Source organism: Puma concolor, chromosome C1 (genome assembly GCF_028749965.1).
Source record: "Puma concolor isolate L17-30 chromosome C1, mPumCon1.1.hap2, whole genome shotgun sequence".
NCBI classification, from domain to species: domain Eukaryota; kingdom Metazoa; phylum Chordata; class Mammalia; order Carnivora; family Felidae; genus Puma; species Puma concolor.
Window position 1 is genome coordinate 33916116 of NC_141674.1, and position 27709 is coordinate 33943824.

Below are 27709 nucleotides of genomic sequence, written 5' to 3' on the forward strand. Positions count from 1 at the left end.
CAAATTACTGTCTGGGGCTACTTACTTCAACCTGAAGAATCTCCTTCAGTATTACATGGCAGGCAGGTCTGTGAGCAACAAACTCTTTATACTTGTTAGGAATTTTTTTTATTATTATTATTATTTTAATATTTATTTTTGACAGAGAGAGCATGGGTGGGGGAGGGGCAGGGAGAGGGAGACACAGAATCCAAAACAGGCTCCAGGCTCTGAGCTGTCAGCATAGAGCCCGACGCAGGGCTCGAACTCACAGACAGCGAGATCACGACCTGAGCCAAAATTGGATGCTCAACTGACTGAGCCACTCAGGCGCCCATTGTTAGGAATATTTTTATGTTTCATTTTTAAGAGACAGCTTTGCTGGATATAGAATTTTTTTTTAAGTTTATTTATTGGGTGGCTCAGTTGGTTAAGCATCTGACTTTGGCTCTGGTCATAATCTCACAGTTCATGAGTTTGAGTCCTGCATCGGGTGAGCACAGCGCTGCTTCTCTGTCTCTGTTTCTCTCTCTCTCCCCCCTCATGGGATTCTCTCTCACTCTCACTCTCTCCCTCCCTCTCTCTCTCTGCCCCTCACTCACTTATGCCCTCTCTCAAAAAAAATAAAGTGTATTTATTTTGAGAGAGACAGAAGCAGTGTGAGTGGGGGAGGAGCAGAGAGAGAAGGAGAGAGAGAGAGAATCCCAAGCATGCTCTGCATTGCAGAGCCCGACGCAGGACTCAAACTTATGAACTGTGAGATCATGACCTGAGCCAAAACCAAGAGTCGGATGCTTAACCAGCTGAACCACCCAGGAGCCCCTGGATATACAATTCTTGATCGACAGTTTTTTCTTTGAGTATTTTGAACATGTTATCCCACTCCCTCTTGGCTTTTATTATTTTTGCTGAGAAATCTGCTGTCACCTTGTTGGGCTTCCTTGTAACTGATCAATCATCTTACGCTTGCTGCTTTCAAGGTTTTTTCTTTGTCTTCAGTTTTCAATATTTTTACTATCATGTGTCTGTGGATCTCTTTGTGTTTCAGCTTCATGGATGTGTGCATCAATACTTTCCAATAAATGTGGGGAGTTTTGTCCATTATTTATTCAAATATTTTTTTCTGCTCCTTTCTGTCTCTCTCCTCTCCTCCTGGTACTCCCACTGTACATGTGTTGGTGTGTTTAGTGGAGTCCCACATTTACCTGCGGTTCTGTTCATTTTTCTTCATTGTTCTGTTTTCCATATTGCATAATCTTTCTTGATCTGCCTTTAACTTCACTGATTCTTTCTTCTGCTAGTTCAGATCTGCTTTTGAGTGCCTCTAGTGTATTTTTCATTTCTGCTATTGTGCTTTTTACCTACAGAATTTGCTTTTTTTTTTAAACAATGATGTTCTCTATTTGATGTGACATTGTTATCAAAAGTTTCTTTCCTTCTTTAATCATGGTTTTCTTTAGTTCTTTGAACAGATCTGTAATAGCCACTGTGAAGTCGTCATCCATTAAATCCAATACCTGGCCACTCTCACAGGCAATGTCTGTTGCCTATGCACAGCAAAATGCAAATTAAAACAAGTCTGAGATGCCTCTTTTTTTTTTTTCCAGTGACACTTTTCCTTGCTTTAATATTTTTGTCTTTTTCTGCTTTTGAAATGAGCTTTCAATTACAAAATACCAAACCCCTTAAAAATGCCAGCCATCGGCACACCGTGGAGAAGCCCCCAAGTAAGGATAGATAGTAGTGGCAGTTGGCAAGAGGTGGGAAGTGATTGAAGCAGTGGTTACAGATGTTCACAGGAAGCTAAAACTATCCAGCAGGTTGTGTCTTAATGTTAACACAGGTTAGACTAGTCACTACCTTGGTGGGTGGCCTCAGTGTTTGGGTTCAGGTTCTACACGGCGGTCCAATTTCTTCCAGTTAAGAGTTCTTGGCTTGCACCAATCACAGGGTGGCCAGAGGGCACAGGACCAGTCTATTCATTTTTCAAAACGCTGCCATAGGCCTGCTACGTGTGTTGAGAGACTTCGGGAGCCCTACCCTTCAGCGACTGTGTGTAATTTGGGTTTCCTGTCTGGACATGTAGCTCAGCCAAAATCCAGAGGCCATTTGTGAGTTTCAGGGATTGGTACGGAATGTCTTGCCCTTCTACATTCCTCTTGGCAATAGTACAGACATTGTTGTTTTGCAATTTGCTGGAAAGTCTCAGCATTTAAGTGACATTCCTTAATCTGAAACCGAGGTTCATTTTCACTGGGACCATCCTTTCCTTCGCAAGGAATACCTGGTGCTCCATTTTGCCATCTTCTACAAAAAGCACCGTTGAGTGGGACGTAGCAGCTGAAGTGGCCTCAGGGCAACGTACTGCATGTCTGGCTCCCCAGACAGCAAAGACAGGTGGAGGGGCCACCTTCTACTACTTACTACATTGTAGTAGTCAGAGTCGTTGGGTAACAACTCTAGAAACTTCCTTAGGACTTTTACCGCTGAAAGCACCACCGCTGAGTTGGCGTGAGATTGCCGGGGAGTTACACGTTCCCAGATGTTCTGAGCCTCCTGGCCATCTTTAGGGTTGTAATTAGGGAGTCCAAGATGAAAATCTGGCCCAGTCAGTGCACTCATTTGGGGCCATCAGCCGCTTATTAATGTTCTGTGGGTTCAGATCAAGTAAGTTGCCATTTAGGTGAGATTCGCTGATTTCAGAAAAATGCTGCTACAGCATTAGCCACCACCATTGGATGTGAGTCTGCAATGAGACCCCACAGAGTATCCAGAAATCCCTGATCTTCCACCATTTGGGCATCGATATCATGGAATTTTGCCACACAGACTGCCGCTGTCTTCCTAACGTAGGGATCTTCACCCTTCAAGCACTTGCAGAGCTATTCTGTCATCTTGTCCACCCGGATGCACCCCTGGCCCTGCCTGCCAAGGCCTGAATTAGAGGATTGGGATCCTCACAGTCCTTCACAAAGCTATGGACAGCCATGATGGCCACGTCTGGCGGACTCTTGGTGAGGCTCATCAAATAGAGATACGCAAGCTTCTTTAATTTCAGATGGTCAGTGCGCGTGTAGTTTCTTACATCTGGAAAGAGAGAACTGACATCCTGCCCCCTGGTCACGGCAGCAATCGCTTTCTGCCCAGCCTCCTTCCTCTTTTTCTTTCTTTTCATTGTTGAGTTCAGCCTCTAATTCAAAGATTGCTCCTTTTTTATTGATTGTGAAGTTGCGTGGAGTCAGTCATGGTTTGGGATCTTTAATGTGCACCAGAGGCAAGGCTGGGGGCGCCAGCAGCCCAGAGAGCCTGGCCTGAGCAGTGGTAGAATTGTTTCCTGCATTAGCCAAAATTAGAAAGTCAGATATCGCCCGAAATTTCTGAGAGCAAAAGAGGATGGGAATCCTTATGGGATTGGTGAGGGGATGTAAACTGGTATAGACATTCTAGAGAGCAGTCTGATAGTTCCTGGTCGAATAGAGAATGCATATATCTTGTTACCCAGTGGTCTGCTCCTGGATGCATACCAGGCATTACATCACGCCGGTCCGTTAGAGAGCACATACAAAGACGTTCGCCTTCGTGTTCGTAGCAATGGAGAGTCGAAGACAGCCCAGCTGTCTGTCCCCAAAGAGCTGGATGCATACCACAGAATACCAAATCTCTGGTAGAAGCAGTAATTAATATACATGACAACATAGATGGTTGAGAGAAAAAAGTAAAACTGAAGAATGCAGTCTGAAGGATGGTGCCATGTATAGAAATATCTAAGAACATGGGGGCGCCTGGGTGGCTCAGTCAGTTGAGCGTCCGACTTCAGCTCAGGTCATGGTCTCCCGTTTTGTGGGTTTGAGTCCCGCATCGGGCTCTGTGCTGACAGCTCGGAGCCTGGAGCTTGCTTCCGATTCTGTGTCTCTTCTCTCTGCCCTTCCCCCACTCATGCTCTGTCTCTGTCTCTCAAAAATAAATAAACGTTAAGAAAAAAAAAAAGAAAAATTTCCAAGGACACAAATGAGACACATTAATTGGTGCCTTTGATAAGGGAGGAACAAGAGTGAAAATTAAAAGAGGAAGGGAATGAAATATAAAATAAAAATTGGCCGTACGTGAATTATGACAGTCTGTAACTCTGCGCCTGAGCTACAGAATGAAAAAAGTAAAGATACAAAATCAAGGAAATATGAGGCAAGGTCATCAGACAAGTTTTGGGGCTGGGAGAAAGAGGAAGAGAGTCTGAAGGCCTGGAAAGAGAATAAATGGCATGAAATCAGTATCTTGGAGACTCAGAAAGTGAACTCACTGAAAAACACGGAGCTATCGGTCCGTTAGAGGCTTGTGGTCATGAATTTCAAGTGAAATCCGTAAGCCTGCTTGTCTGATTCTCCATCATCGTACAACTTCTTAGGCAGAAGTGCAGAGAAAGGACGAAAGAGGATTACTGTTGTGTTTAAGGTAAGAGAGGTGTGAGTGTATTCAAAAGCTGATGCGAATGTGCCAGTAGAGACAGGGAGGCTGAAGATATTGGAGAAAGAAAGGGTAAGGGATGGAGAAAGGGAATACTCTGTCCTGCCCCCACCCCAGCACAGCACAGCACCTTTTCTTCCGAGATAGTAGGGAAGGTTGAGTGGATGCAGCTGAGTTTATAAGTGAGAAAGGGCCAGAATTTGAGGGAATCCCCATCTCAGCCTTTGGTTTGCTTGTGAATGGGCCTAAAATGCGTGCACCTAATTGAATTTCCCAGCCATCACTCCTCATTCAGGTGTCCCAGGTATAAGGCCTCCGAAAACAGAACAATGTGAAGCCTGTACAACCAGTGTCACAGGAAGCATCTCCGTGTGAAATCATTCACCCCAGCTCTCACTGCTGCTGGTGGCGGAATGACGACGCCATTTCTCTGGAGAGAAGTCTGGCAGGGCCTCTGAAGGTCTTTAGAGTCGTTCATGCCATTTCCCCCAGTATTCCCCTTCTAGAAACGTACCCGTTGCGTCCGTCCCAGCCTATTGATAGTGATGCTCTTGGCTAGGAATGCCCGCGGCACTTTGCCCAGGCCCATATTACTCATAGCAACCCCCCAGACGTTTCTCCCACCACGGCCAGAGTTGTGGCTGGACTGGACCTTTTCCTTCTTAGGATCATTGCAGGAGGCACTTCAGCACAAAACACCAGGGAACTTAGGGGAACAGATTTGTTACTCACATGCTCTGGAGGGTACGGAGCACACGTGAGGGCCGCACAGCAAGGTCATGGGGAGAGAAAGGGCATGGGCTTTGCCTTTACTGGAGTGTGGGGGGTGGGATGTCTAGGATTTTGTGGGTTTGCTCTTTATTGGCTAATTTAAAACCTAAGAGCACAGGAAGGAAGAAGTGGGATCACTCAAGCAGCCAGTTATCCAAGTTATCCAGGGCATTCTGAGTAAGGGACTAATGTGGGCAGCAGGGGGGCAGCCTCATTCCTCATCTGGTTGTTTTGCTAGTAACTGTGTCACACAGCTGGCACTATGTTTCTTTAAGATGGATCTCTTTTGGGGGCGCCTGGGTGGCTCAGTCGGTTGAGCGTCCGACTTCAGCTCAGGTCACGATCTCGCGGTCCGTGAGTTCGAGCCCCGCGTTGAGCTCTGGGCTGATGGCTCAGAGCCTGGAGCCTGCTTCCGATTCTGTGTCTCCCTCTCTCTCTGCCCCTCCCCCGTTCATGCTCTGTCTCTCTCTGTCTCAAAAAATAAATAAATGTTAAAAAAAAAAAAAAAAAGATGGATGTCTTTTGAAACAGATGCGTCCGCATTCAAAAGCTTAGTGTTGGATACTTCCACTGAAGGAGCTAAGGAAGTCATCAGAGAGGTACAAAGACTTAACCCGCAAGGATGTTTAGTCTAATGTTATTCCTAAATAAATGATGGAATCCACTGAAATGTTCCCATAGTAGAGGAATGACTACATTAAATTCTGGTATAGCTATAGAACAAAGTTCTGAGGCGCCTGGGTGCCTCGGTCACTTAAGCATCTGACTTTGGCTCAGGTCATGATCTCACGGTTCGTGAGCTCAAGCCCCGCTTCGGGTGAACCCCGCTTCTCTCTCCCCCATCTCCTATCTCTCTATCCCTCATGGGATTCTCTGTCTCTCTCCCTCTCTCTCTCCACCCTCCCTCATTTGTGCCATCTCGCTCTCAAAAAAAAAAAAAAATCCGTAAAAAATTTTTTTAATTGCCATTTTTTGTCATTTTAAATTGCTTTTTAAAATAATAGCAGCATTGGAAAATATGCATAATATTAAAGCAGTCTTCCCACGGCCATTATCTGCGCACCCAGGCTAACTAACATTCGTAGGTGGTAATGGAGCTGAAGTATACAGCCAGCCCTTTGCTTACTCTGCCAGATCTCACTCTGTGTGATTTCTCCAGGGGGAGCCTGCTCACTTCGAGTATCTGATGTACCCCTTGCACTCCGCAGCCATCACCGGGCTAGCCACGTGCATCCGCAAACCCTTCATTGCCACCTGCTCTCTGGATCGATCCGTTCGCATCTGGAATTATGAGTCAAAGTAAGGATGAAAGGCTTCGCGACTGCAGCGTGCAGGATCCCAGTTGTTACATTTGTTCATGTAAATTATTTTAATTAGAGAGTCTTAAAATGTAATTACTTGAAGCTCTCGGTTGGAAAAGGTGTTTTGTTTTGTTTTTTTAATCAAGTCTGTCAACTTACCTGTTTCTCTTCCCTTTTTGCTCGCGCTCGGGCTAGAACATGGCTTTGTGTTTTATTAAGTGCTTCACCACACGCCAGACACCATGCTAGACAATGGGGACATAAAGATAACACTGTGCCTTCTTAAATAATCTCCTGTGTTGTCCAGTTTTCCTGTCTCCCTCCAGATGTACTTTTCGTCACATGGGACTCTCCAGACCACTACATCTCTCTCCTCATCACTGCCCCCGACCATCCTTAACTCCCTAGTGACTTTTTCTCCCTGACATAGATTCCCTGAGGATCCCCAGCCTAGAGTGGCCCCCCACTGTAATTTCTCTGTCCTTTGTGTATAGCCACTGGGTTGCCGAAAAGAAACCATGCGGTCCTTCCAACTCAGGGGATCCAAACGGAGCTGTGCCTTCAGCATCGCTAGAGAACTCGTGGATCGCTTTCCCTATTTCCCATACCCATTGCCGGACACTCTCCTCAAATAACCAAAACCTGGGGAAAAGAGGAACCAAAATTTCAAGCGACAAAGTATCTCCTATGCTATGATAGAAATATGTGCCAGATACAATGGAGGGCTCAAGGGAGTTTCTTAGAATTCCATAATCTTTTTCACAGCACTCTGGAGCTATTTAAGGAATACCAGGAAGAGGCTTATACAGTCAGCCTTCATCCATCGGGGCACTTTGTTGTCGTAGGATTTGCTGACAAACTACGCCTTATGAATCTACTCATTGATGATATACGTTCTTTCAAAGAATATTCTGTCAGAGGATGCAGAGAGGTAAGATGCTGGAGATAAAGGTTCAGTTTCTTGGAAAACCGGGGGTTGAAGTATCAAGAACTAACACACTCTGGCAAAGTGGGACCAAAGTCTGCTTTAGAGAACATCGGTGGCTTTAAAAGAAGAAAAGGCAAGAGATCGGGTTCTCCTCTCCCCAAACTTCTTGAGCATACGGCTCTATCCCATTTCTCTCTTGCTCATCAAGATATTTCACTGAACCCCAAGCCTTGTGAGATCCCACGTGTAATTAACTCTCTCTCTGATTGCCGAGTAACAAAAAGTGTCAAAAAGGGAAGTCATCTCAGAATCGGAGCGCCAGCCAGTCGGGAAGGTGAAGTTGGAGATTGGAAGGGGCCTGGGAATAGAAGCGTCACCAGGGAGAGGCAGTAGGCGGCCCATCACACTTCCCCCTGAGGTGACAGCAGAAACCAGATAGTGATTTCAGGAGTTGCTTCCCCACTCTGACACTTCTACAAACAACGAATGCTGCACTCTACCATCCAAGCAGCGTCATGGTCCGTGCACACACCAGTGGCAGCATCTTGGCCAGTATGAGCTACAGGAATAGCCAAGATGCCGGCTGGTCCTCAGTCCCTCTGCACCTTTCCCCCCGATTCCCACTTCCACACCTGCTTTCAGCCTGAACTCTTTAGGAAAAAGAGCTCTTGACTGTAACGTCCAGAAGGCTCATTTCTCTCATTCTTGCTCTCTTGCTTTGTTTCTTTGTAGTGTTCCTTTAGCAATGGAGGTCACCTGTTTGCTGCGGTCAGTGGAAATGTGATTCACATTTTTGCCACTACGAGCCTGGAGAACATCTCGAACCTGAAAGGACACACCGGGAAGGTAAGTGAGTGAGCAGTGTCCAAGGACACGGGAGGCACAGAGCCAAGCATTATGCTTGCCGAGTGAACAAAAGAGAAGCAATGCGTTTCCTCTTGGAGTTCACGGTCTACTTGGGGAAAGAGACGATAAAACAAAAGCACAGGGTAATTACTAATTGCAATAAATGCAATGAAAGAGAAACATGGGGTGTTATGAGAGTAAATAATGAAAGAGTTGGCATAATTTAGAGTGGGGTGTTCATAAAGGCTGGGTCCTAAAGGAGTAGGAAGGAATTGACCAGATAGAGCTTCAGAGGAGCTGAAGAGTCTGTGGGGCTGGAACCATAGGTGTCAGGACAAAACGGGACCCAGCTGAGATTGGTGAGATTAGCAGAGGTCCAAGTGCATGGAACCTTGCAGGCCTCCTAAGTATAAAAAAAGTATTAAAAAGATATCCTCCTTGTGCCTTGAAATCATTGAAGATTTTCAGAGGAGGGAATGATATGACCAGATTCGCATTTTAGACTACTTTGGCTGCAGAAAGAAGAATGTATTGAAAGGGTGGAAATGATAAGGAGACTATTGTGGATGTCTACACCATTTGGGACCATAAAGGAGATGGTACAGATAGGGAGAAGGAGGTGGATTCAAAAGATACTTAGCAAGCAAAGCCAGTAGTTTTCAGACAGAGTGGAGATGGGGCATGAAGACAAGGGAGGGGCCAAAGGTGGAAAGACTTAAGAAGTCGGTGAAAGAATTTGGACAGAAAAAGCACTTGAAAGGCATGCTAGGCAGAGGACCTATTAGAGATGATGGAACTGGAGTATAAAATAGGGTGGTGGTTTGAGGTACACATGGCTGGAACATTGGGCACATTCCAGCAGTGGTGGAAGGAGCCAGAGAGGTTGGCTACATCCCAGTGTGTGCACCATGCCAAGGAATTGGACTTTACTCTGTAGGTGATGAGAGGCAACTGAAAGGATTCAGGAAAGGAAGTAATGGGGTTAGAAAGGTACTTCTCCAAACAGTATTGAGGATGGATTAGAGGAGAGGGAACTTGGAGGGATGGAGACCAGCTAAGAAGTGAGGATGAAAGATGAGTCGGAAAATAAACCATGGCTTTGGTAGTAGAGACAGAGAGAAGCACGACATTAAGTTCCATTTTGTATGTTATGTGCCATGTGTCCAAGAACTATGGTACTCAGGCATGGGGGTCAGGAAAGAAGTCAAGGCTGAAAATGAAGATTCACGGGATTAGGTGGTAGTGCAAGTCAGAGGCATAGATTACATCACTAAGGGCCTGGAATTTGAGAAGAATCTTGGGCAGAGACAGGTGACCAACATTTCAGGGACTGGTTAAAGAAGAGAAGGACTGCAAATGAAGGCACAGGAGAACTTGGAATCAAGGAATTGTATCAGAGAAGCGAAGGAACTCTTCCAAGATAAAGTAGTTGGTGGCATTAAAGGTCAGAGAGAGGGGCGCCTGGGTGGCTCAGTTGGTTGAATGTCTGACTCTTGATTTCAGCTCAGGTCATGATCTCATGGTATGGTATGTGGGATGGAGCCCTGCATTGGGCTGACAGCATGGAGCCAGCCTGGGATTCTCTCTCTCCCTCTCTGCCCCTCCCCTGCTCACTCGCTCGCTCTCTCTTTCTGTCTCTCAAAAATAAATCAACATTTACAAAAATTAGTAAAGGTCAGAGAGAGGTCCTGTAAAGACTAAAAACTAACCATTGAGTGTGGCAAATAACAGGTGCATAAGTGCAGGAACTGTGAAAACACTGAGCTTTCCCGGTTTCAACAATGCGATTGGTCTTCAAGTGACTGTGGAGGTGCAGATGAAAGCATGCCAGGTGATTCTGATGCTCTTTCTAGAACCATGTGCATCTCCCTGGGAAGCCCTCCCTGACCAGTCCAGGAAAGCAGCCCTTTGCTGCATCCCTTTGCAAGTATTTATAACACTGGTTTCTAACCAGGGTTGTATGTTAGACTTACATCTGCAGTATTAAAAATATACATATACAGATGGAGGATACAATAAAGCCATGCACATGGAAATTTATAACCTTAAATACATATATTAGGAATATAAAAAGATAAAAATCAGTGATATAATCATCTAAAGAAGTTAGAAAAGGAACAGCAAATTAAATTCAAAGAAGATAAAAGGAAGGAAATAGTAAGGATAAGAGCAGAAGTTAATGAAATAGAAAACAAACACAATAGAAGATCATCAAAGCCAAAATATGGTTTTGGGGTTTTTGGGTTTTTTTTTTAATGTTTGTTTGTTTTGAGAGACGGGGGGAGGGGGGAGAGATAAACTAAGCAGGCTCCGCACCATTAGCACAGAGCCCGATATGAGGCTCTCATGAACCATGAGATCATGACCTGGGCCAAAATCAAGAGTTGGACATTTAACCAATTGAGCCACCCAGGCAACCCAGGTTTTTTTTAAGTAATCTCTACTCCCAATGTGGGGCTCAAACTCAGAACCTTGAGATCCAGAGTTGCGTGCTCTACCAACTGAGCCAGTCAGGTGTCCCCAAAACTTAGCATTTTGAAAATGCAAAATGGACAAGCCTTTAACATGACTGATTACGAGAGGAGAAAAAAAGGAGGAAAGGCAAATAACCAGTATGAGGAATGAAAAGGGGATATCAGTACAGATCCTATATAATAAAAAAAGATCATGAGGGGATATTATGAACAACTTTATGAAAATAAATTTGAATAATATAGATGAAACAAATTCCTAGAAAAATTGAGTCTATCATTTAAAAACCTTCCTATAAAGAAAACTCTAGGCCCAGAGCATATCACTGGAGAATTATATCAACTTGTAAGGAAAAAAAAAAAATGACACTAATAATATTAAAGAAACTCTTGCAAAGTATAGAGAAAAGAGCAAATACTTCCCAATATTGTTCTGTGAGGCCAGCATAATCATGATACCAAAACCTGTCAAAGACATCACAAGGAAGAAATGCTAAGCTGGTCTTTTTTGTGACCATGGAAATAAAATATTATCAAGCCAATCCATCAATATATAAAAAGGAGAACACAACATGACCAAGTTGGATTTATTCCAGGAATACAAGATTGTTTTACAATTTGAAATCAACTAATGTGGTACACCACATTAGCATAATAAGGATGAAAAAATCATATGTTTATCTCCATAAATGCAGATATAATAAAATTGATAGCATTTAATATCTATTCACGATTTTAAAAAACAACACTTGGGGCACCTGGGTGGCTCAGTCGGTTAGGCATCCAACTTCAGCTCAGGTCATGATCTTGTGGTTTGTGAGTTCGAGCCCCACGTCGGGCTCTGTGCTGACAGCTCAGAGCCTGGAGCCCATTTCAGATTCTGTGTCTCCCTCTCTCTCTGCCCCTACCCTGCTCACGCTCTGTCTCTCCTTCAAAAGTAAATAAACATTTTTAAAATTTTAAATAATAAAAAAATAAAAAACAACAAACTAAAAAATAATGGAACTTCTATTATAAAAATCTTATGCAAGATATTTAAGAAAACCTACGACAAACAGCATACTTGATCCTAAAATTATGAAAGCATTTCTTCTGAGATAGAGAACAAAAGACGATGCCTTCTGTTAGCCTGGTACTGAGTCCTAACCAGCGCAATAAGACAAGAAAAGGAAATATGTCTTAGTCCATGAGTCTGCCATAACAAAACAGCACAGACTGGGTAGCTCATAAAGAACAGAAAAGTTTCCTCACAGTTTGGAGGGCAAGAAGTCCAAGACTCAGGTGCCAGCATGGGTAGGTGAGGGCCCTCTTCCTGGCTGCAGATTTCTCATATCCTCACATGGTAGAAGGGGTGAGCTAGCTCTCTGGGGTGTCTTTCATAAGGACACTTACTAATCCCATTCATGAGGGCTCTACCCTCGTGCCCTAATCACCTGTCAAAGGGCCCCACCTCCCTATACCATCATCTTCTCGGGTAAGGATTTCAACATACGAACTGGGGGGTGCAGGGCAGAGTAAGAGACACAAACATTCAGACCAAAGCAAAATAAAAAGTGTAGAAATTGGAAAGGAATAAATAGATCCTCACAGACAACACGACTGAGTATGTAGGAAATTGAAAGAGTTTTCAGAGAAACTATTAAAATTAGTGAATCTAGGAATAGTGTTGGAAATAGCGTCACTATATTTTTTCAAGGGTATTTGTACATAATAGTAACAAACAGAGAATCCAATTTAAGAGGTGGAAGTGGAGCTGAGGAGGTGGTTAAGGATGTGCCCCACAGGGTCGCAGTCATGGAAATACCAAAAGAGGTGGCCAGTGGGTCAGAAGGCTGGTTCCTTATGAGAAAATAAGCAAATATATTGAGATAATGGGAAGATAATGGGAATCAGGACTCTCACTATTGGAGAAGGAAGTTATAAATATGATAAGGCGAAGATCTAGAAAGTTGTTGTTGTTGTTGTTGTTGTTTGTTTCTTTGTTTAGTGACCTGGCTGAACGAATCCTGAGAAGTCTTTCTTTCCCCTGCAGTGTGCAGCCTTGATGTCCCTGCTCAGATTTTTGTTCTTTTTTTTATCTTTTCTCTGGTTGCCCCTGCGTTGACCTGAGCCACTCATTAGTCACAGATTGGGCTTAGCCCCCTTAGCCAGTTACACTTTCACCCTTTACCATTGGATCTGTGTGGCTGGGAGGTGACTGTCACAGTTCACAGAGTTCACGTTTTGTTGCTCCTTGTTCAGCCAGGTTCTAGTAGTTTGGAGGTTCTCTCTGTGTACCTGAGAGAGTGCAGCCCTAGCCATGCACACAGTCTTCCAGGCTGCCAGGAATAAGTGTGATTTTATTTCTAAGCCTGGCTTCCTGGGAGATGCCCGTGGACCAGAGGAGATTATTATTCAGTTAGGGTTTGGTCAGATGTTATGTTTAAACCCCTTGTGCTAGTGAGGTTTCTGCCCTGTGTTGATGGGTCCCTGTGCAGCTCAGAAGACGCTTTCGAGTTTTCCCCATATCCTGCTCCGATTGCTCTTGAGTAGGGCGGCTTAGCACATGCGCACAGCCTTCCTGACCCCCGGGGTTGTCTATGATTGCAGAAGGTTTCTCCTTGACCGTGTCTTTCCCTCGTTCTATTAAAATTCTCATGCTCTGCTATTTGCTCATATTGTGGACCTACCAGCCTTTTCTTAATCGCACTACACTGATACCTCCATCATTTTAGACAATGCCCAGAGGGTAGACTTGTTCATGCTCTGTTCCAAATAAAGCCAGTTTTGGGTTTGCTGAAGGGCACGCACCAGGAAAGCACATTCTGCCTCGGTCTAGTGGAACACGTGAGGAGTTCATCCTCCTTTCCCTAATGAGGCGTCTGTGTGTGTGTGTGTGTGTGTGTGTGCACGTGTGTGCACAGGGACATATGCACGCTTTTAACTGGGTACGCCTTCATCCCCTGTAGGTTCGCTCGGTTGTGTGGAACGCGGATGACAGCAAACTGATCTCTTGCGGCACAGACGGTGCTGTCTATGAATGGAATCTGTCCTCAGGAAAGAGAGAGACAGAATGCGTTCTCAAGTCCTGCAGTTACAACTGTGTTACTGTCTCCCCTGATGCCAAAATTATCTTTGCAGTTGGATCAGACCAGACCCTCAAGGAGATTGCAGACTCTTCGGTGAGTCTGCCCCGGCCCCACCTCCGGGCTGCCCGCTGGTCTGCAGAAGACAGCCTCCACGGGCGCAGCAGGAAGTGTGATGGGAAGAGGGCTCGTCAGAACAGAGTCCCTTCTTCATGGGACGACCCTCTGGGTCATTCCGTTATTGATACTTCTGGGATTTCCTGCCCGGCGCCCTACCTGACTGGTTAAACCGTGCGGCCCCTTTCTCCTTCTGTTTTGCTGGCTGGCTACAGGTCTCTTCCACCCTCCAGGCCCGCAGGTCAGCAACATCTCCAAACTGCATGCTTACCCTGGGGTAGAGACGGAAGTATAGTTACCGCTGTCGCCTCGGCTCGGCCACCACATTTGTTCGAGACCTCCAAACTCTGAAATTTAGGAATTACCACATTTGGCTCCAAATAGCTGAGGGAGGAGAGAAGAGTGCAGCAGAGACACTTCACACAAACGTGGCTGGATCCTTCTCCAGGCGCCAGCGACAGCCCATCTTCTTTGGTGCTCGTCACCCTCCTGGCGCTGGGGCCGGAAAGCGCACAGACACCACGGCAGCAGACTGACCCGAGACGGGTTTCGCCATGATTGGAGCCCAGCTGAGAGGAGGGGGTCTCTCCACTGTGCCCCCAAGTAGCTTAGTCCTAATTGTGTGGTGGCTTTTACAGTGCTGAACCGGAACAAGCCCCTTCAGGCCAGGCCCGCAATTCACGCCTCTTGCTGTCCCTACTAGCCGGCGCACACTGCATGACCCACACAAACATTCCCTCAATGTTTGGTGGGAGGGTGGGTGGGTGATTGGATGGAGGGAAGGCACGCTGAGTGAATTCACGAAAAACAAAATGAGTTTCCTGATAGTATAGTTTTGTTTGTGTAACGGGCATTAATAACTGTTTGCTGAATGGCTGTATGATCCGTATCACATTCTGAGTGTGAGATGTGAGGTAGCCTAGCAGTCATGAGCAGAGACACTCGGGCCTGACTGCCACTTCCTAGGTGGGTGCTGTCTGTGTGGCTCTGTTTCGTCATCTTAAAATAGGGGTAACGGTAACTGCCCCCAAAGGGTTTTTGTGAGGATCAAATGAGTTACAACATGCAAAAGCCTTAAAATGGGGCTTGGCTTCCTTGTAAAAAAATTTTTTTTAATGTTTATTTAGTTTTGAGAGAGACAGAGACAGAGTGTGAGTGGGGGAGAGACCGAGAGAGAGGGAGACACAGAATCCGAAGCAGACTGAGCTGTCAGCACAGAGCCTGACACGGGGCTCGAACCCACGAACCGTGAGATCCTGACCTGAGCCGAAGTCGAATGCTTAACCGACTGAGCCACCCAGGCGCCCCTTGGCTTCCTTTTATTAACGTTAATCCTAACTCCCAGAATACTTGTTCACCAATCAGGCAGCCAGGATATACTGAAATCAGTGCCTTTTATGCGTAGGCACCATGGCAGGTGCTGTAAGGAATAGAGAAACATTTTTCAGTACAGAACTTGCCCAAGTGTTGCTGTTACAGGAGAGGAGGGAATGACATGGGGCCACAGCTGAGCCCCTCACCGTGAACACCTGTCTGTGTTCCAGATCCTTCGAGAGATATCAGCCTTTGATGTCGTCTACACAGCCATCGTCATCTCGCATTCTGGGCGCATGATGTTTGTGGGCACCTCGGTGGGAACCATCCGTGCGATGAAGTACCCGCTGCCTCTGCAGAAAGAATTCAATGAGTACCAGGCCCATGCAGGTCCTATCACCAAGGTGAGAAGGGACCCTCTCTTTAGGGGCCCATTCCCAGAACTAGCTCTCCATGGATCCATCTGATCCTGCCCTCCACACCCCTGCTTCATCCTTGCAACCCCTCTCTGTGTCTCCTCTCCCCTTATTCCTCTCTCCCTCTTTATTCATCCAACCACCCATTCAATGAGCCCTTATTGGCTACTAATACTCTTTGTTTAAACTACTCCCACGAATATATCTTAGGAGATCATCAGAGGTACACCTAAAGATTCATGTACAAGGTTGTTCACCATAACACCATGCATAATAATGGGCCATTTGAGAGACGCTGTATGCCACCCACCCAGATCTCCCATCTGCTGAGTGCTGGCTGCCGCATCCGGCTCTCCTCCCCCACAGAAGTGCCCTGGACCAAAAAGAGTCAAAGCCCAGGAGATGAACCCCTCCGTCCCCTTGAAGACACAAAACATGAACACACATTTGTAAATTGTCCCTCCAACAACACCAACACCCAAGGCTTTGAACTATGTCCCAAACTCTACACTGCCTTGCCCGCAGACAGTATCCTTATGAAGAAAGGATTTTTCATTATCAGCTGGAACATTCCCGTTTTGAGCCTGGGTCTTGCACTCAAAGTAAACTGAAAACTCCCCCTCTTCTCTTCATAGCTGTGAAGTTTTGTGGATAAGGTATTTATTTTTCTGATTATGAAAGCAACACGTATTCACTTTATAAACAAAAATCCCTATAGTATCCTCATTAATGTTTTGATGCCTTTTCTCATACTCTTCTGTGTACTTTTGTGTGCACTTTAAATAAATAGAGATTATACTGTATGTACTTTTGTAGGCTGCTTTTTTTTTTTTACTTAATGCTATTATAAGCATTTTTTTCATATAATTAGGTGTTCCTCAAAAACATGATTTTAGTAACTACACAAATATCCCAGCAAATGATGGACCATAACTTAATTCTTCTCTTACAACTAGGCTTTTTTTAAAAATTTTATTTATTTTATTTATTTTTATTTTTATTTTTTTATTTTTTTAGTTTACTTATTTATTTTGAAAGAGAGAGAATGAGCTGGCGAGGAGCAGAGAGAGAAGGGGAGAGAGGATCTGAAGCAGGCTCTATGCTGACAACAGAGAGCCCGATGTGGGGCTTGAAAACATGAGCTGTGAGATCATGACCTGAGCCGAAGTTGGATGATTAACCGACTGAGCCACCGAGGCTCCCCTACAACTAGACATTTATTTTTATTTTCTTAATGAGAGGCTTTTTTACTGTTTATTTATTTTGAGAGAGAAAAAAAGAGAGAGAGAGAGAATCCCAAGTAGACTCCACACTCAGCACAGAGCCCAAGGCAGGGCTTGATCCCACAACTATGAGATCACAACCTGAGCTGATCAAGAGTCAGATGCTTAATTGACTGAGCCACCCAGGTGCCCTGAGAGTTTTTTTTTTTTTAAGTTTTTTAAATTTATTCTGAGAGAGAGCGTGCACGTGTGCGAGTGCAAGCAGGAGTGGGGCAGAGAGAGAGAATCTTAAGCAGGCTCTGTGGTGTTATTGCAGAGCCCAACTCAGAGCTCAATCTCACAAACCATGAGATCATGACCTGAGCTGAAATCAAGAGTCAGATGCTTAACTGACTGAGCCACTCAGGTACCCCGGCATTTATTTTTATTTTTTTTATTTTAAAGAGAGAGAGAGAGAGAAAACATGAGCAGGGGAGGGGCAGAGGGAAAGAGAGAGAGAATTTCAAGCAGGCTCCGTGCCCAGTATAAGGTCGACACGGGGCTCAATCCCACAACTGTGAGATCATGACCTGAGCCGAAATCAAGAGTTGGATGTTGAACCGACTGAGCCACCCAAACGCCCCTAAAACTGGGTATTTAAATGACCTTATGAACTCTAATATTCTGCTCTACAGATTTCTGTGGGCATCTCTGATTATTTTAAAGGCTAAATTGCTAGACAGGGGTAAAAGTCCCAAGTGAAAGAACATTGCCATTTGTAAGGTTTTTTTTGTTTTTTTTTTTAATGTTTATTCATTTTTTGAGAGGCAGAGAGAGACAGAGCATGAGTGGGGGAGGAGCAGAGACAGAGGGAGACACAGAATCCGAAGCAGGCTCCAGGCTCTGAACTGAGAGCACAGAGCCTGATGCGGGGCTCGAACTCACAAACCGTGAGATCATGACCTGAGCCAAAGTCGGACACTCAACCGACTGAGCCACCCGGGCGCCCCCATTTGTAAGGTTTTGACGCACATTCCTGATGGTGAGAAGGCATCTTCATAGTTGATTCTTTTGTTTTCACTTTTTATTTTGAGACGATTATAAATTCGTAGGAATGTAAAGATGGCATAGGTCCAGTGTACCCCTCTCCCAGTTTCCCCCAATAATTGTATCTACTGTAACTATAGTATGATATCACCCCAGAAAATTGACGTTGGTACAATATGTGTGTGTGTTTCGCTGCCGTTCTATCACATGTATAGATTCCTGTAACCAGCACTGCAATCAGGGCACAGAACTGCTTCATGGCCACAAAGAGCCCCCTCGGGCTACCTTTGATAGTGACACCCACCCACCCCTCACCCGCCTCCCTCCCTAGTCCTATGCAAACACTTGTTGGTTCTCCAGTTCCATAATTTGTCATTTTATTTATTTGTTTATTTATTCAGAGAGAGAACATGCCATGCATCCTCCATAATTTGTCATTTTAAGAATTTTATATAGGGCGCCTAGGTGGCTCAGTCAATTAAGCGTCCAACTCTTGATTTGGGCTCAGGTCGTGATCTCATGGTTCACAAGCCCCTCATCAGGCTCCGCACTGACAGCACAGAGCCTGCTTGGGATTCTCTCTCTCTCTCTCTCTCTCTCTCTCTCTCTCTCTCTCTCTCTCCTCTCTCTGTCTCTCTCTGCCCCTCCCCCACTTGTACCCACACACACACACACACACACACACACACACACTCTCAAAATAAATACACCTTTAATAAAAAAGAATTTTATTTATTTTCCCCACACCCTAAGAATTTTATATAAATAGAATGGTACAGTTTGTGACCTTTTGACAGTGGCTTTTCTCGCCCAGTGCATACCCTCAAGCTCCATCTAAGTTTTCTCATGTATCAATACTTCATTTCTTCCATGGCAGGAATGCACCATAATCTGTTTAGCCATCTGCCTATTGCAAGATAGTTTACTGTTTTCCCAGTTTTGGGCTATTACAAATAAAGCTGCTATGACCAATCACGTACAGGCTTCTGTGTGGACCTTCCTTTCTCTGGGGTAAATGCCCAGGGGGATGATTGCTGGATCATGTGATACATTTATGTTTAGTTTTTTTTAAGAAACTGCCAAGCTATTTTCCATTCCCACCAGCAATGGGTGCAGGATCCAGTTTCTCCACATCGTTGCCAGCATTTGGTATTGTCACTATTTCTCATTTTAGCTGTTCTAACACGTGTGTAGTAATATCTCCCCGTAGTTTTAATATGCATTTCCCTAATGACTAATAGTGGTGAACATCTTCTTGTGTGCCTCTTTGCCATCTGGATACCTCTTTGGTGAAAAGTCTCCATATTTCTTGCCCACCCTCTAGTTGGTTTGGGTTTTTTACTGCCGAGTGTTGAGAGTTCTTTTTATAATCTAGATAATAATTAACTCTTCAGATTCCAAATCCACAGAGGACATGACCCAGTCTTGCTTCTTTTACTTATGAACAGAAGCTTGTGAGATGTATCTCATTCTTACCCAGGATCCTGTCTTCCTTCCCGTGAGGATGTGCCCAGGGTTGCCTGAATGGAGGCCCTGCACACAGCCAACTCAGTTCTGGTCACCCACGACCTCTGAAAGCTTCCTCTCCATGCTCTTTCTCTCCTCAGATGTTGCTCACCTTTGATGACCAATTCCTGCTGACTGTTGCTGAAGATGGCTGCCTGTTTACCTGGAAGGTCTTTGATAAGGATGGTCGAGGAATCAAGCGAGAGAGGGAGGTGGGCTTTGCCGAAGAGGTGCTCATTACTAAAACAGACATGGAAGAGAAGGTAAGAATTGGGTCTAACGAAGAGAGACGTGGAAATTCCTTACCAGACTGTGTCCAGACTCCTGGGACTGGCATTCGAGGGCCTGTGTAGCCTGGCTACCCGCCACTGCCCAGCACAGATCCCCCCCCCCACCCCCGGCTCCTTGCACATTCCCTGCCCCCACCATCATGCTGCCCTCCTCACTGCGGCTACATCTCTTCCCACCCCCACCCTGCCCATCATCCTGCCACGTGGTCATCTTGACTTACACTCTGCTCCACTTGTAGCCTGTGAAACTACCTTTCATCTTCCTACTCTTTGAGGACAGTAGCCATGACATGCAGTTCCCTTGGGTGACCAGCAGTTTCTAGCCCATGCTAGACACGTGAAGACAGTCGATCAGTATTTACAGAATTGAACTGACAAGCTGACTATACCCGTTGTATCTGGGAAACTTAATAATTGCTAGTAGAGCCTTCTTTATATAAAAAAAAAGTTTTTTAGAAAACGTCCCTGAAAACCACTCCTTTTCATAATAAAACAGTAAAGGTAATAATAACCAGCATATTTTTTTTAGGTTTTCTACAAACCAGGCACTGCACTAATTACTCTATAAGTATTTTCTTATTTAAATCTTATATCATCTCTGTGAGGAAGATACTGTTACTCTCCCCATGTTTTAAGAAGTGACTCTGGAGGAGTGAAGTGAAGTGTAGTAGGACCAGAGTTCTGACCGAGATTTAATCTAGAGCCCACGCTCTTCATCACTACCCCAAAGGGCCCTCCCTGCTGCAAATGCATTAAACACTCTGGGAAGACGTGTTTTGAGAGTTCTGTGCCACGCTCCCTAAGGGAGATGCCAAAGGGATGGGAAAGTCACCAGGCTTACGGAGAATGGCACAGCTACGCATTCATTGCTGTTCATCCAGGATCTAGAGTGCATTTATTGACTACCTACTGTTTGCTAGGGACTGCGGATACATGTATAAAAAGACAGGCATGGGCCCTGTGATCAGGAAACACAGTCAAGTAGAGATGAGAAAACCATCAGAGCAGCAAGGCAAAATGGCCCCAAAGCAGGATGATGAGACCCAGGTATTCCCAGAGATCCCTACCAGAGCTCCCTGGAACTTTCTGCAGGAAAGGAAAAGTGGGAGGAAAGGATAAGGGAGAGCCTATGAGAGTCAGGATCTGACCTCCTGCAGGAAGGCAAGCACGTCTTCTGTTCCTCCTCCTCTCTGTTTTCTCCCCCATTCTTCCCCAAGGGTAGGGGAAAAGGACAAGTAGGAGACACCAGGCTGTGCCAAAGGCCTGAGGTGTCTGGGCTGACTCCTGACCCAGCCCCCAGCTTGGCCTTGTTCTGCTCACCTCCTGGAGCCCCTTCTATCTCTGCATGTGAGAGACCGCAGTCTTACTCCCTGTAAACCTCCCTGTCCTTCCCAGCTCCCCCCTCCTTGCTCTCTCTCCACCTGTCCTCTAAAAGTCACATTTCTCAGAATTCCCAGCTCTCTTTTTCTTCTTGAGACTCTATGATATTCTATGTAACTATCTCTCACAACATGATTTACCTACTCATTCATTCATCCAACCACTACTTACAGAGGTGCCCTGTTATGTGCCAGGCACCATACTAAGGTCTAGGACGACAGAAATGAAGGAAATGTGGGGGCCTTGAGCTCATAGCCTGGAAGGAGGTATAGGTAAAATTAAAAAGGGAAACTAAGTGTGTTTCAGGTGTTATGAAGGAACGATGCTCTGGGGTCACAGGGGAAGGGACCCTGACCCAAGCCAGGTGGTACCAGAGGAAGTAAGTGAGCCTTGGACGGAGCCTTCCTGAACAGATGGGAAAGGTTCTTCCACACCAAGGGGTGAGTGTGCAGAAGGATGAGACAGGTGCTCCGGGGAAGATGCTAGGTGGGGCCAGAGATGAGAGGGTGTACGGAGCTGGAGGGTCTTTTTACACCCAAAGTGTTTCCAAAGTGTTTCAGACTTTGGAAATTGTTCCTAAGGACCCACTGATAGATGTAAGTTAGGGAATAACCTCAGGAGAGCCTCGTCTGCGGCCAGGCGCACGGATTGAGGAAGGATGATGAGCATGTGGCCCAGACACAATGTGTCAGAAACCAGCGTCACCATCACTAAATGTATTCCACTAGTCCAAGGCAGACCCCGGGGTGACCCATTCATCTGATAAACATTCACTTAATGCTATGTTGCTGGCCCTGTGCTAGGCACCCAGGAGAAGGCAGTGAATCAGGAGGGGCCAAGTGCCACTCGTAGGGAGCATCCTACCAAGGAGACCATCTTCATCCGTGGCCGCGTCCCCTTCACCCCACACCCCGCCAGGCACCATGTTCCCTCAAATCTGTCTCTTAAATCTCTCCATTCCACCATCCTGCCCATCCCCTGCCTGTACTATGTGGTACCCCCTCCCCACCAATCCCTCTGTCTTAGTGCTTGAATCTAGCCTGGGCTACACACTGCCATCAGAGAGGTCTTTCTGAGACCAGAGTGAGCTCAATCAGGTTGGACAAGGACCTTTAGAGGACCGCTAGGAGAAACTCCTAATTTCTTATCATGGCCGGCAACGACCTTGATGGTCTGACCCCATCTCAGCCTCCTCTCCCTCTGCCTCCCACCTGCACCTCATCACACACCGCACTTTGACCAGGCGTCCTCACTCTTATCCCTGACTTTGCACATGCAACCTGTGTCCATCCCTCATCTCAGTACTTCCTATGTGCCAGGGCCACACCTGTCCTCTGGGCAGGAATGCAGAAATGAGCATCACACATTCATTATTCTCTAATTGTCCGTGGCTATGGGGGATATAGACCAGAAAATATGAGACAGGGATGCATGGGGGGGGGAGGGGGGGAGAGGGTGATCATGGATGAGTGAGAGGAAAACACCTGTGTGCTCACCATCTCTGTCATTAATATTAACTTTTTCAGGAAATGAAGGGTGTGTGCATCACAGTATTTTTAGAAAACTTTGACATCAGCGAATGCAACAGATTGAAAGAAATCACTAGATGTAGGAACAAGCAAGACAGGACGAGTTAGGACCTAAATTAATGTTAGTGAGGCCACAAGAGGCATAACAGACATTGAGAGGGACAGATTGACAGTCCTGGGAAGATGCCTGGCTCTGGGCGCCCATCACAATTTGTAATGATGTGTTTATTTGGCTTCCTCGGTAGACGATAGAGTCGATGGGGGCAGGAATCACAGTTAACACTGTTTCTCAAGTACCTACTATGTGTTAGGCACTCTTCTGGGTACTAGGCATGTATCAGTATACAAAGCCAACAAAGATTTCAGCCTTCCCGGAGCTTAAATTCTTTTTTTAAATGTTTATTTATTTTTGAGAGTGGGGGAGAGCAAGTGGAGTGGGGAGAGGGGCAGAGAGAGAGGGAGACAGAGAATCTGAAGCAGGCTCCAGGCTCTGAACTGTCAACACAGAGCCCAATGCGGGGCTCGAATCCACGAACCGTGAGATCAGGACCTGAGCTGAAGTTGGATGCTTAACCAACTGAGCCACCCAGGCGCCCCTTGGAGCTTAAATTCTAATGAGGAAGAAGACAAAGGACAATAAATTCATAAGTAAATTATATTAGAAAGTGCCTAGATCTAAGAAAATAATAAAAAATGAGCAGAGTGAGCAGGGTCGTGAGTGCCAGGAACGGGAAGGGAAGGGTTGCAGGATTAACTAGCGTGGCCCAAGTAGACCTCATTTAACAGGTGACATTAACACGTATTTGAAGATGAGAGAATTATTAGCGGCATGCCTAGCACCCAGTAGGGCTCACTGAATGGATGTTGTGAGGGCAGAGGAGGAAGCCCGTATGTTATATATTTCCTCATTTTTAGCCTGTGGGTCTTGTAGGGAAAAGATGACAGGGTCTAGTTGAGACACATGAGTCTGAGGCTGAGCAGAACCGCAGATCTCAGAGAGCTCAAGGCCCCGGGTTAAATATTCCCCTTCACCCCCACCATGAATGTTCTTGACTCTGATGTCCTTCTCCCAAAGGCTCAGATCATGCTGGAGCTGAAGACTCGTGTGGAAGAGTTAAAAATGGAGAATGAGTATCAGCTGCGACTGAAGGATATGAACTATTCTGAGAAGATTAAGGAGCTAACAGATAAGTTCCTGCAGGAAATGGAGTCCTTGAAAACGAAAAACCAGGTCTGTCTGAGAGACTGAGCCAACAGCCACAAATAATGAGACATTGCCAATTTACTCCAGAAGGAACTGCCCTCCCTTACCCAAGCCAAGCCCAAACAATGAACTATATGATACCGTGTGGTTTTTTTTTTTTTTAATTTTTTTTTCAACGTTTATTTATTTTTGGGACAGAGAGAGACAGAGCATGAACGGGGGAGGGGCAGAGAGAGAGGGAGACACAGAATCGGAAACAGGCTCCAGGCTCTGAGCCATCAGCCCAGAGCCTGACGCGGGGCTCGAACTCCCGGACCGCGAGATCGTGACCTGGCTGAAGTCGGACGCTTAACCGACTGCGCCACCCAGGCGCCCCGATACCGTGTGGTTTTTAAGCATAGTTGCTAACATCAGAAATGCTTACAGCAAAGTGCGAAGTGGAACAAAGAAGAACACAAAACCGTAGTGAATGGTATTAATTAAGTAAAATAAATACACATAGAACAGTTCATAAGAAAATAGCCAGCAATGTGATTACTTCAGGAAGTTGAGCTTCTGGGTAATTTAAATTTTGTTCTCTCTACTTTTCTGTGTTTTGCAAATCACCTACAATGAGAATATATTACCTCTGTGATCAAGAGAAACTTACTTAAAAACAAAATGAAAAAGGTAACAAGAAAAGCAAAGTGTAGAAAAAGAAGAGCTACCAGAATATTGATTTCTGGATTGTCAGTAGTTTAAATAAAATTAGTCTAAATGGTCCCTCCTGTAGTCAGATTTGATCTACAGGACTTCCCAGAATAACCCCCTTTGTTCACAAATCTGTCTTGCCCTTCATCTAAAACCCCTGGCTTAGAGGGTATTTGTTCTTTTATGTTATCGCCATGGGTCAGAGAGTTTAGCTAAAAGGAAAAAAAAAAGCCCCTGGCTGTTAGTTTTATTATTTTATTCCTTTGTCAACAAATACTGATGTGGTGCCCTCCACAAGCTCAACTCGAAGTTATTCCTGGGAGCGCCCCTCTGCCTGCAAGGAGCTTTCCTGCTCCATTAAAGAAAACACTTCTTAGAAGCTGACACATTAACACATCCAAGGATTTAGTTGACGGCACTGTTCAGACAACAGAGAATTCAAATGAATCCTTACTTTTTCCACCTCAAAATCCATCTGCTACATGTCCAAAACTGAACTCATCATTGACAAGACCCATTTAGTAGGAAGAATATAAATAAAGCCTAGAACTTTACAGAGCAGAATATAATGTAAATAAAAAGCGATAGCTTGCTTGTGGCACACAGAACAGTGCCTGGTGCAAAATGACAGGCTTGAGAAACGTTTGTAAGTGAAGGAGGCTGTCACTTATAAAATGTGTTGTTGCCCTGGGGTGATTTCAGCAGATGCGTGGAAATGAGAACAGCTGACTCTGTGTTTTAGGTTTTAAAAACAGAAAAAGAAAAGCAGGATGTGTTCCATCGCGAACGCATTGACGACCTCCTAGACAAACAGAGCCAGGAACTGCAGGACCTGGGTGAGTCCCGAGGTAGAGGCCACGTGGTAGCGTGGGGACAAAAGTCTGAGAGTGTCCCCCCTCCCCCACCACCGTTGGGACCGAACAGAAGTCCCAGGTAATCTGGCTTTGTCTGTAAACAGGCTGCATTTATCCCCTGGACCTCACTGTGGATTTTACTCCTGTGCATTTCCTTGTTCATTACACATGTATTACTGCATGCCAGTAGGAGTTACAGAAAAGTGCAGGTCTGGAGCCTGATAGACTGCCTTTAGTCCCAGACTCACCACATACTTTCTGGGTATTCTAAGGAGTCACCAAACCTCACCTAGCCTCAGTTTTCACTCGTCTTCTGTAAGAAGAGGTGCTGATAACTGTTTTGCATATTCAGGACATTCTTCTTGGCCCTGGTTCCCTAAAACACCCCTCAGCCCTTTCCTGGAAACCTTCTGCCTAGCCAACAAGGGGAGGGAGTTTGGCTGCCTGACCAGCTAATGGGGTGAGGGCAGGTGAGAAAGAGCTGGGCAGGTATTTGAGTCTCAGCTGGTGCTGGTAGGTGGGTGGGAGGGCACCAAAGGCTCCTGGGTGGCCCTGAGGTGGGTGCTCCTGTCCAGTGTGAAATAACCTTCCTTGCTTCTCTCCAGAGTGTTGCAACAACCAAAAGTTGCTTCTAGAATATGAGAAGTACCAGGAATTGCAGCTCAAGTCCCAGAGGATGCAGGAGGAGTATGAGAAACAGCTTCGGGATAATGATGAGACCAAGAGCCAGGCCCTGGAGGAGCTGACGGAGTTTTATGAGGCCAAACTTCAGGAAAAAACCACCCTTCTGGAAGAGGTACTCACCGGAAGCTGAGCCGTACCTCCCTTTTGCTGTGCATCCTGCAGGCCTGGCCTGTGAACAGCCCAAAGAGCTGTGGGAAAGCTCACTTCAACTCCTTTCCCTCCCACTCCCTGCTTTTAGCATCCAGCCTTGTGTCAGGCCCTTCACCGTTTGTTTCCCCTAGACCAGCGGGCCCAGTGAGCCGGGAGGTGCTCCGTGTTAGGGACTGAAATTCTAAGTTCGTATCTGTTGTCCTAGCCTAACTGTACCTTCAAGCCTTAAGGACTGGAGAGACCTTTTTATTTTTATTTTTTAATATTTATTTACTTTGAGAGGGAGAGAGAGACAGACTGAGCATGAGGGGGTGGGGGGCGGGCGGGCAGAAAGAGAGGGAGACACAGAATCCAAAGCAGGCTCCATGCTCTGAGCTGTCAGCACAGCGCCTGATGCGGGGCTCGACCTCACGGACCCATGAGATCATGACCTGAGCTGAAGTCGGATGCCCAACTGCCTGCGCCACCCAGGCGCCCCTAGAGAGACCTTTTTAGAAGCCTGTAGGACCTGGAGAGGAACGAGGGCCCTAAACAGTGGGGAAGGTGGTTGCCTGAAACCCTTTAGCACCTTCTTATGCCTTACAAGATGAAATCCCTCCTTCACTGATGTGACAAACACAGATGGTCTCTTCTTGGTTTAGAACTCAGCTTGAGTGCTGGGTGACCAAGAGAAAAGCCGGGGCCTGGTTTTCAGTCATGTGAGAGAGTCGGCCACACAGATGGATACTCAAGAGAGGGCTGCACAGGGTAGCTGGGGGATGCAGACCTCCCTGAGAGGCCAGAGAAGGCTTGCAGGAGCTAATGAGACCCAGGAAGAATAAGAGTTAGAACAGGAGATGGGGAAATGCAGGAGGGAAGGGCAGGCAGGCAAAGTCATGGAATGTTCAAGCAGTTTGGGTTGCCAAAATAGCTAGTTTCCCAAGATGAAGAGAAAACCGAGGAGAGCCAGATGGCCGCCTTTTCTGCGTGAAATTGCAACAGATGGCGTACCGTAGGTGAGGGGGCGGGAGAGTCCTGAAGGTGTGGAATGAGTTTGGAAGGGAATGAGGAAGGGAATGACCGAGAAGACGTCTGGCAGGTATGCAGCTGAGAGCCCAGCCGAGGTTGTAAACGTGAGTCCCAGCAGCATTAATCCACCAGGCCGTGCGCTTTTCCCCAGCAGGGCTCGGCAAGCAGGTGTGTGAGCGAGGGGGACGCAGAGCAGCCCTGATTCACAGCTGGGATGTGACCAAGTTGTGCCGCCGAGAAATACAGGCGGTCTGCTGAACAGCCATCCGGTCCAGGCCAGAGAGGGGTAAAGAACCGAGAGCCTGGAAGATAGTGGAGGAATCAAGACAGGGCCAGGGGACGTGGTGAGCCTGAGAGCTGGGCCTGCGTACCTGGGGGGCCAACAGAGAAGTCACCTGTGCTGAGAGCAGGGCCTGGATTTTCAGGCTTCCGAGGTGGCACCATTCTGGGGATGGACCTGAGAGTGGGTGGCTCAGGTAGAGGCGAGGTAAAGGTC

General features: G+C 46.1%; 1 protein-coding gene and 1 long non-coding RNA gene across 4 annotated transcripts in view; one reads left to right on the plus strand and one right to left on the minus strand.

Moving 5' to 3' along the window:
• CFAP57 (cilia and flagella associated protein 57) overlaps window positions 1-27709 on the plus strand; it is a 79622-nt gene that overhangs the window by 13608 nt on the left and 38305 nt on the right. For all 3 annotated transcript variants that reach the window (XM_086716690.1, XM_086716689.1, XM_086716688.1), the window contains exons 7-15: window positions 6371-6510; window positions 7278-7443; window positions 8173-8286; window positions 13706-13918; window positions 15484-15657; window positions 19526-19687; window positions 23699-23854; window positions 25260-25353; window positions 25977-26167. In XM_086716690.1, the coding sequence (XP_086572816.1) occupies window positions 6371-6510; window positions 7278-7443; window positions 8173-8286; window positions 13706-13918; window positions 15484-15657; window positions 19526-19687; window positions 23699-23854; window positions 25260-25353; window positions 25977-26167 (1410 nt within the window). The remainder of the gene's footprint in view (window positions 1-6370; window positions 6511-7277; window positions 7444-8172; window positions 8287-13705; window positions 13919-15483; window positions 15658-19525; window positions 19688-23698; window positions 23855-25259; window positions 25354-25976; window positions 26168-27709) is intronic.
• Window positions 14704-26255, minus strand: LOC147577965 (uncharacterized). The gene is made up of 3 exons (XR_015254648.1): window positions 26176-26255; window positions 19537-19664; window positions 14704-15606 (listed from the first exon to the last, which is right to left on the minus strand). It is a non-coding gene; the product is annotated as an uncharacterized LOC147577965 (long non-coding RNA).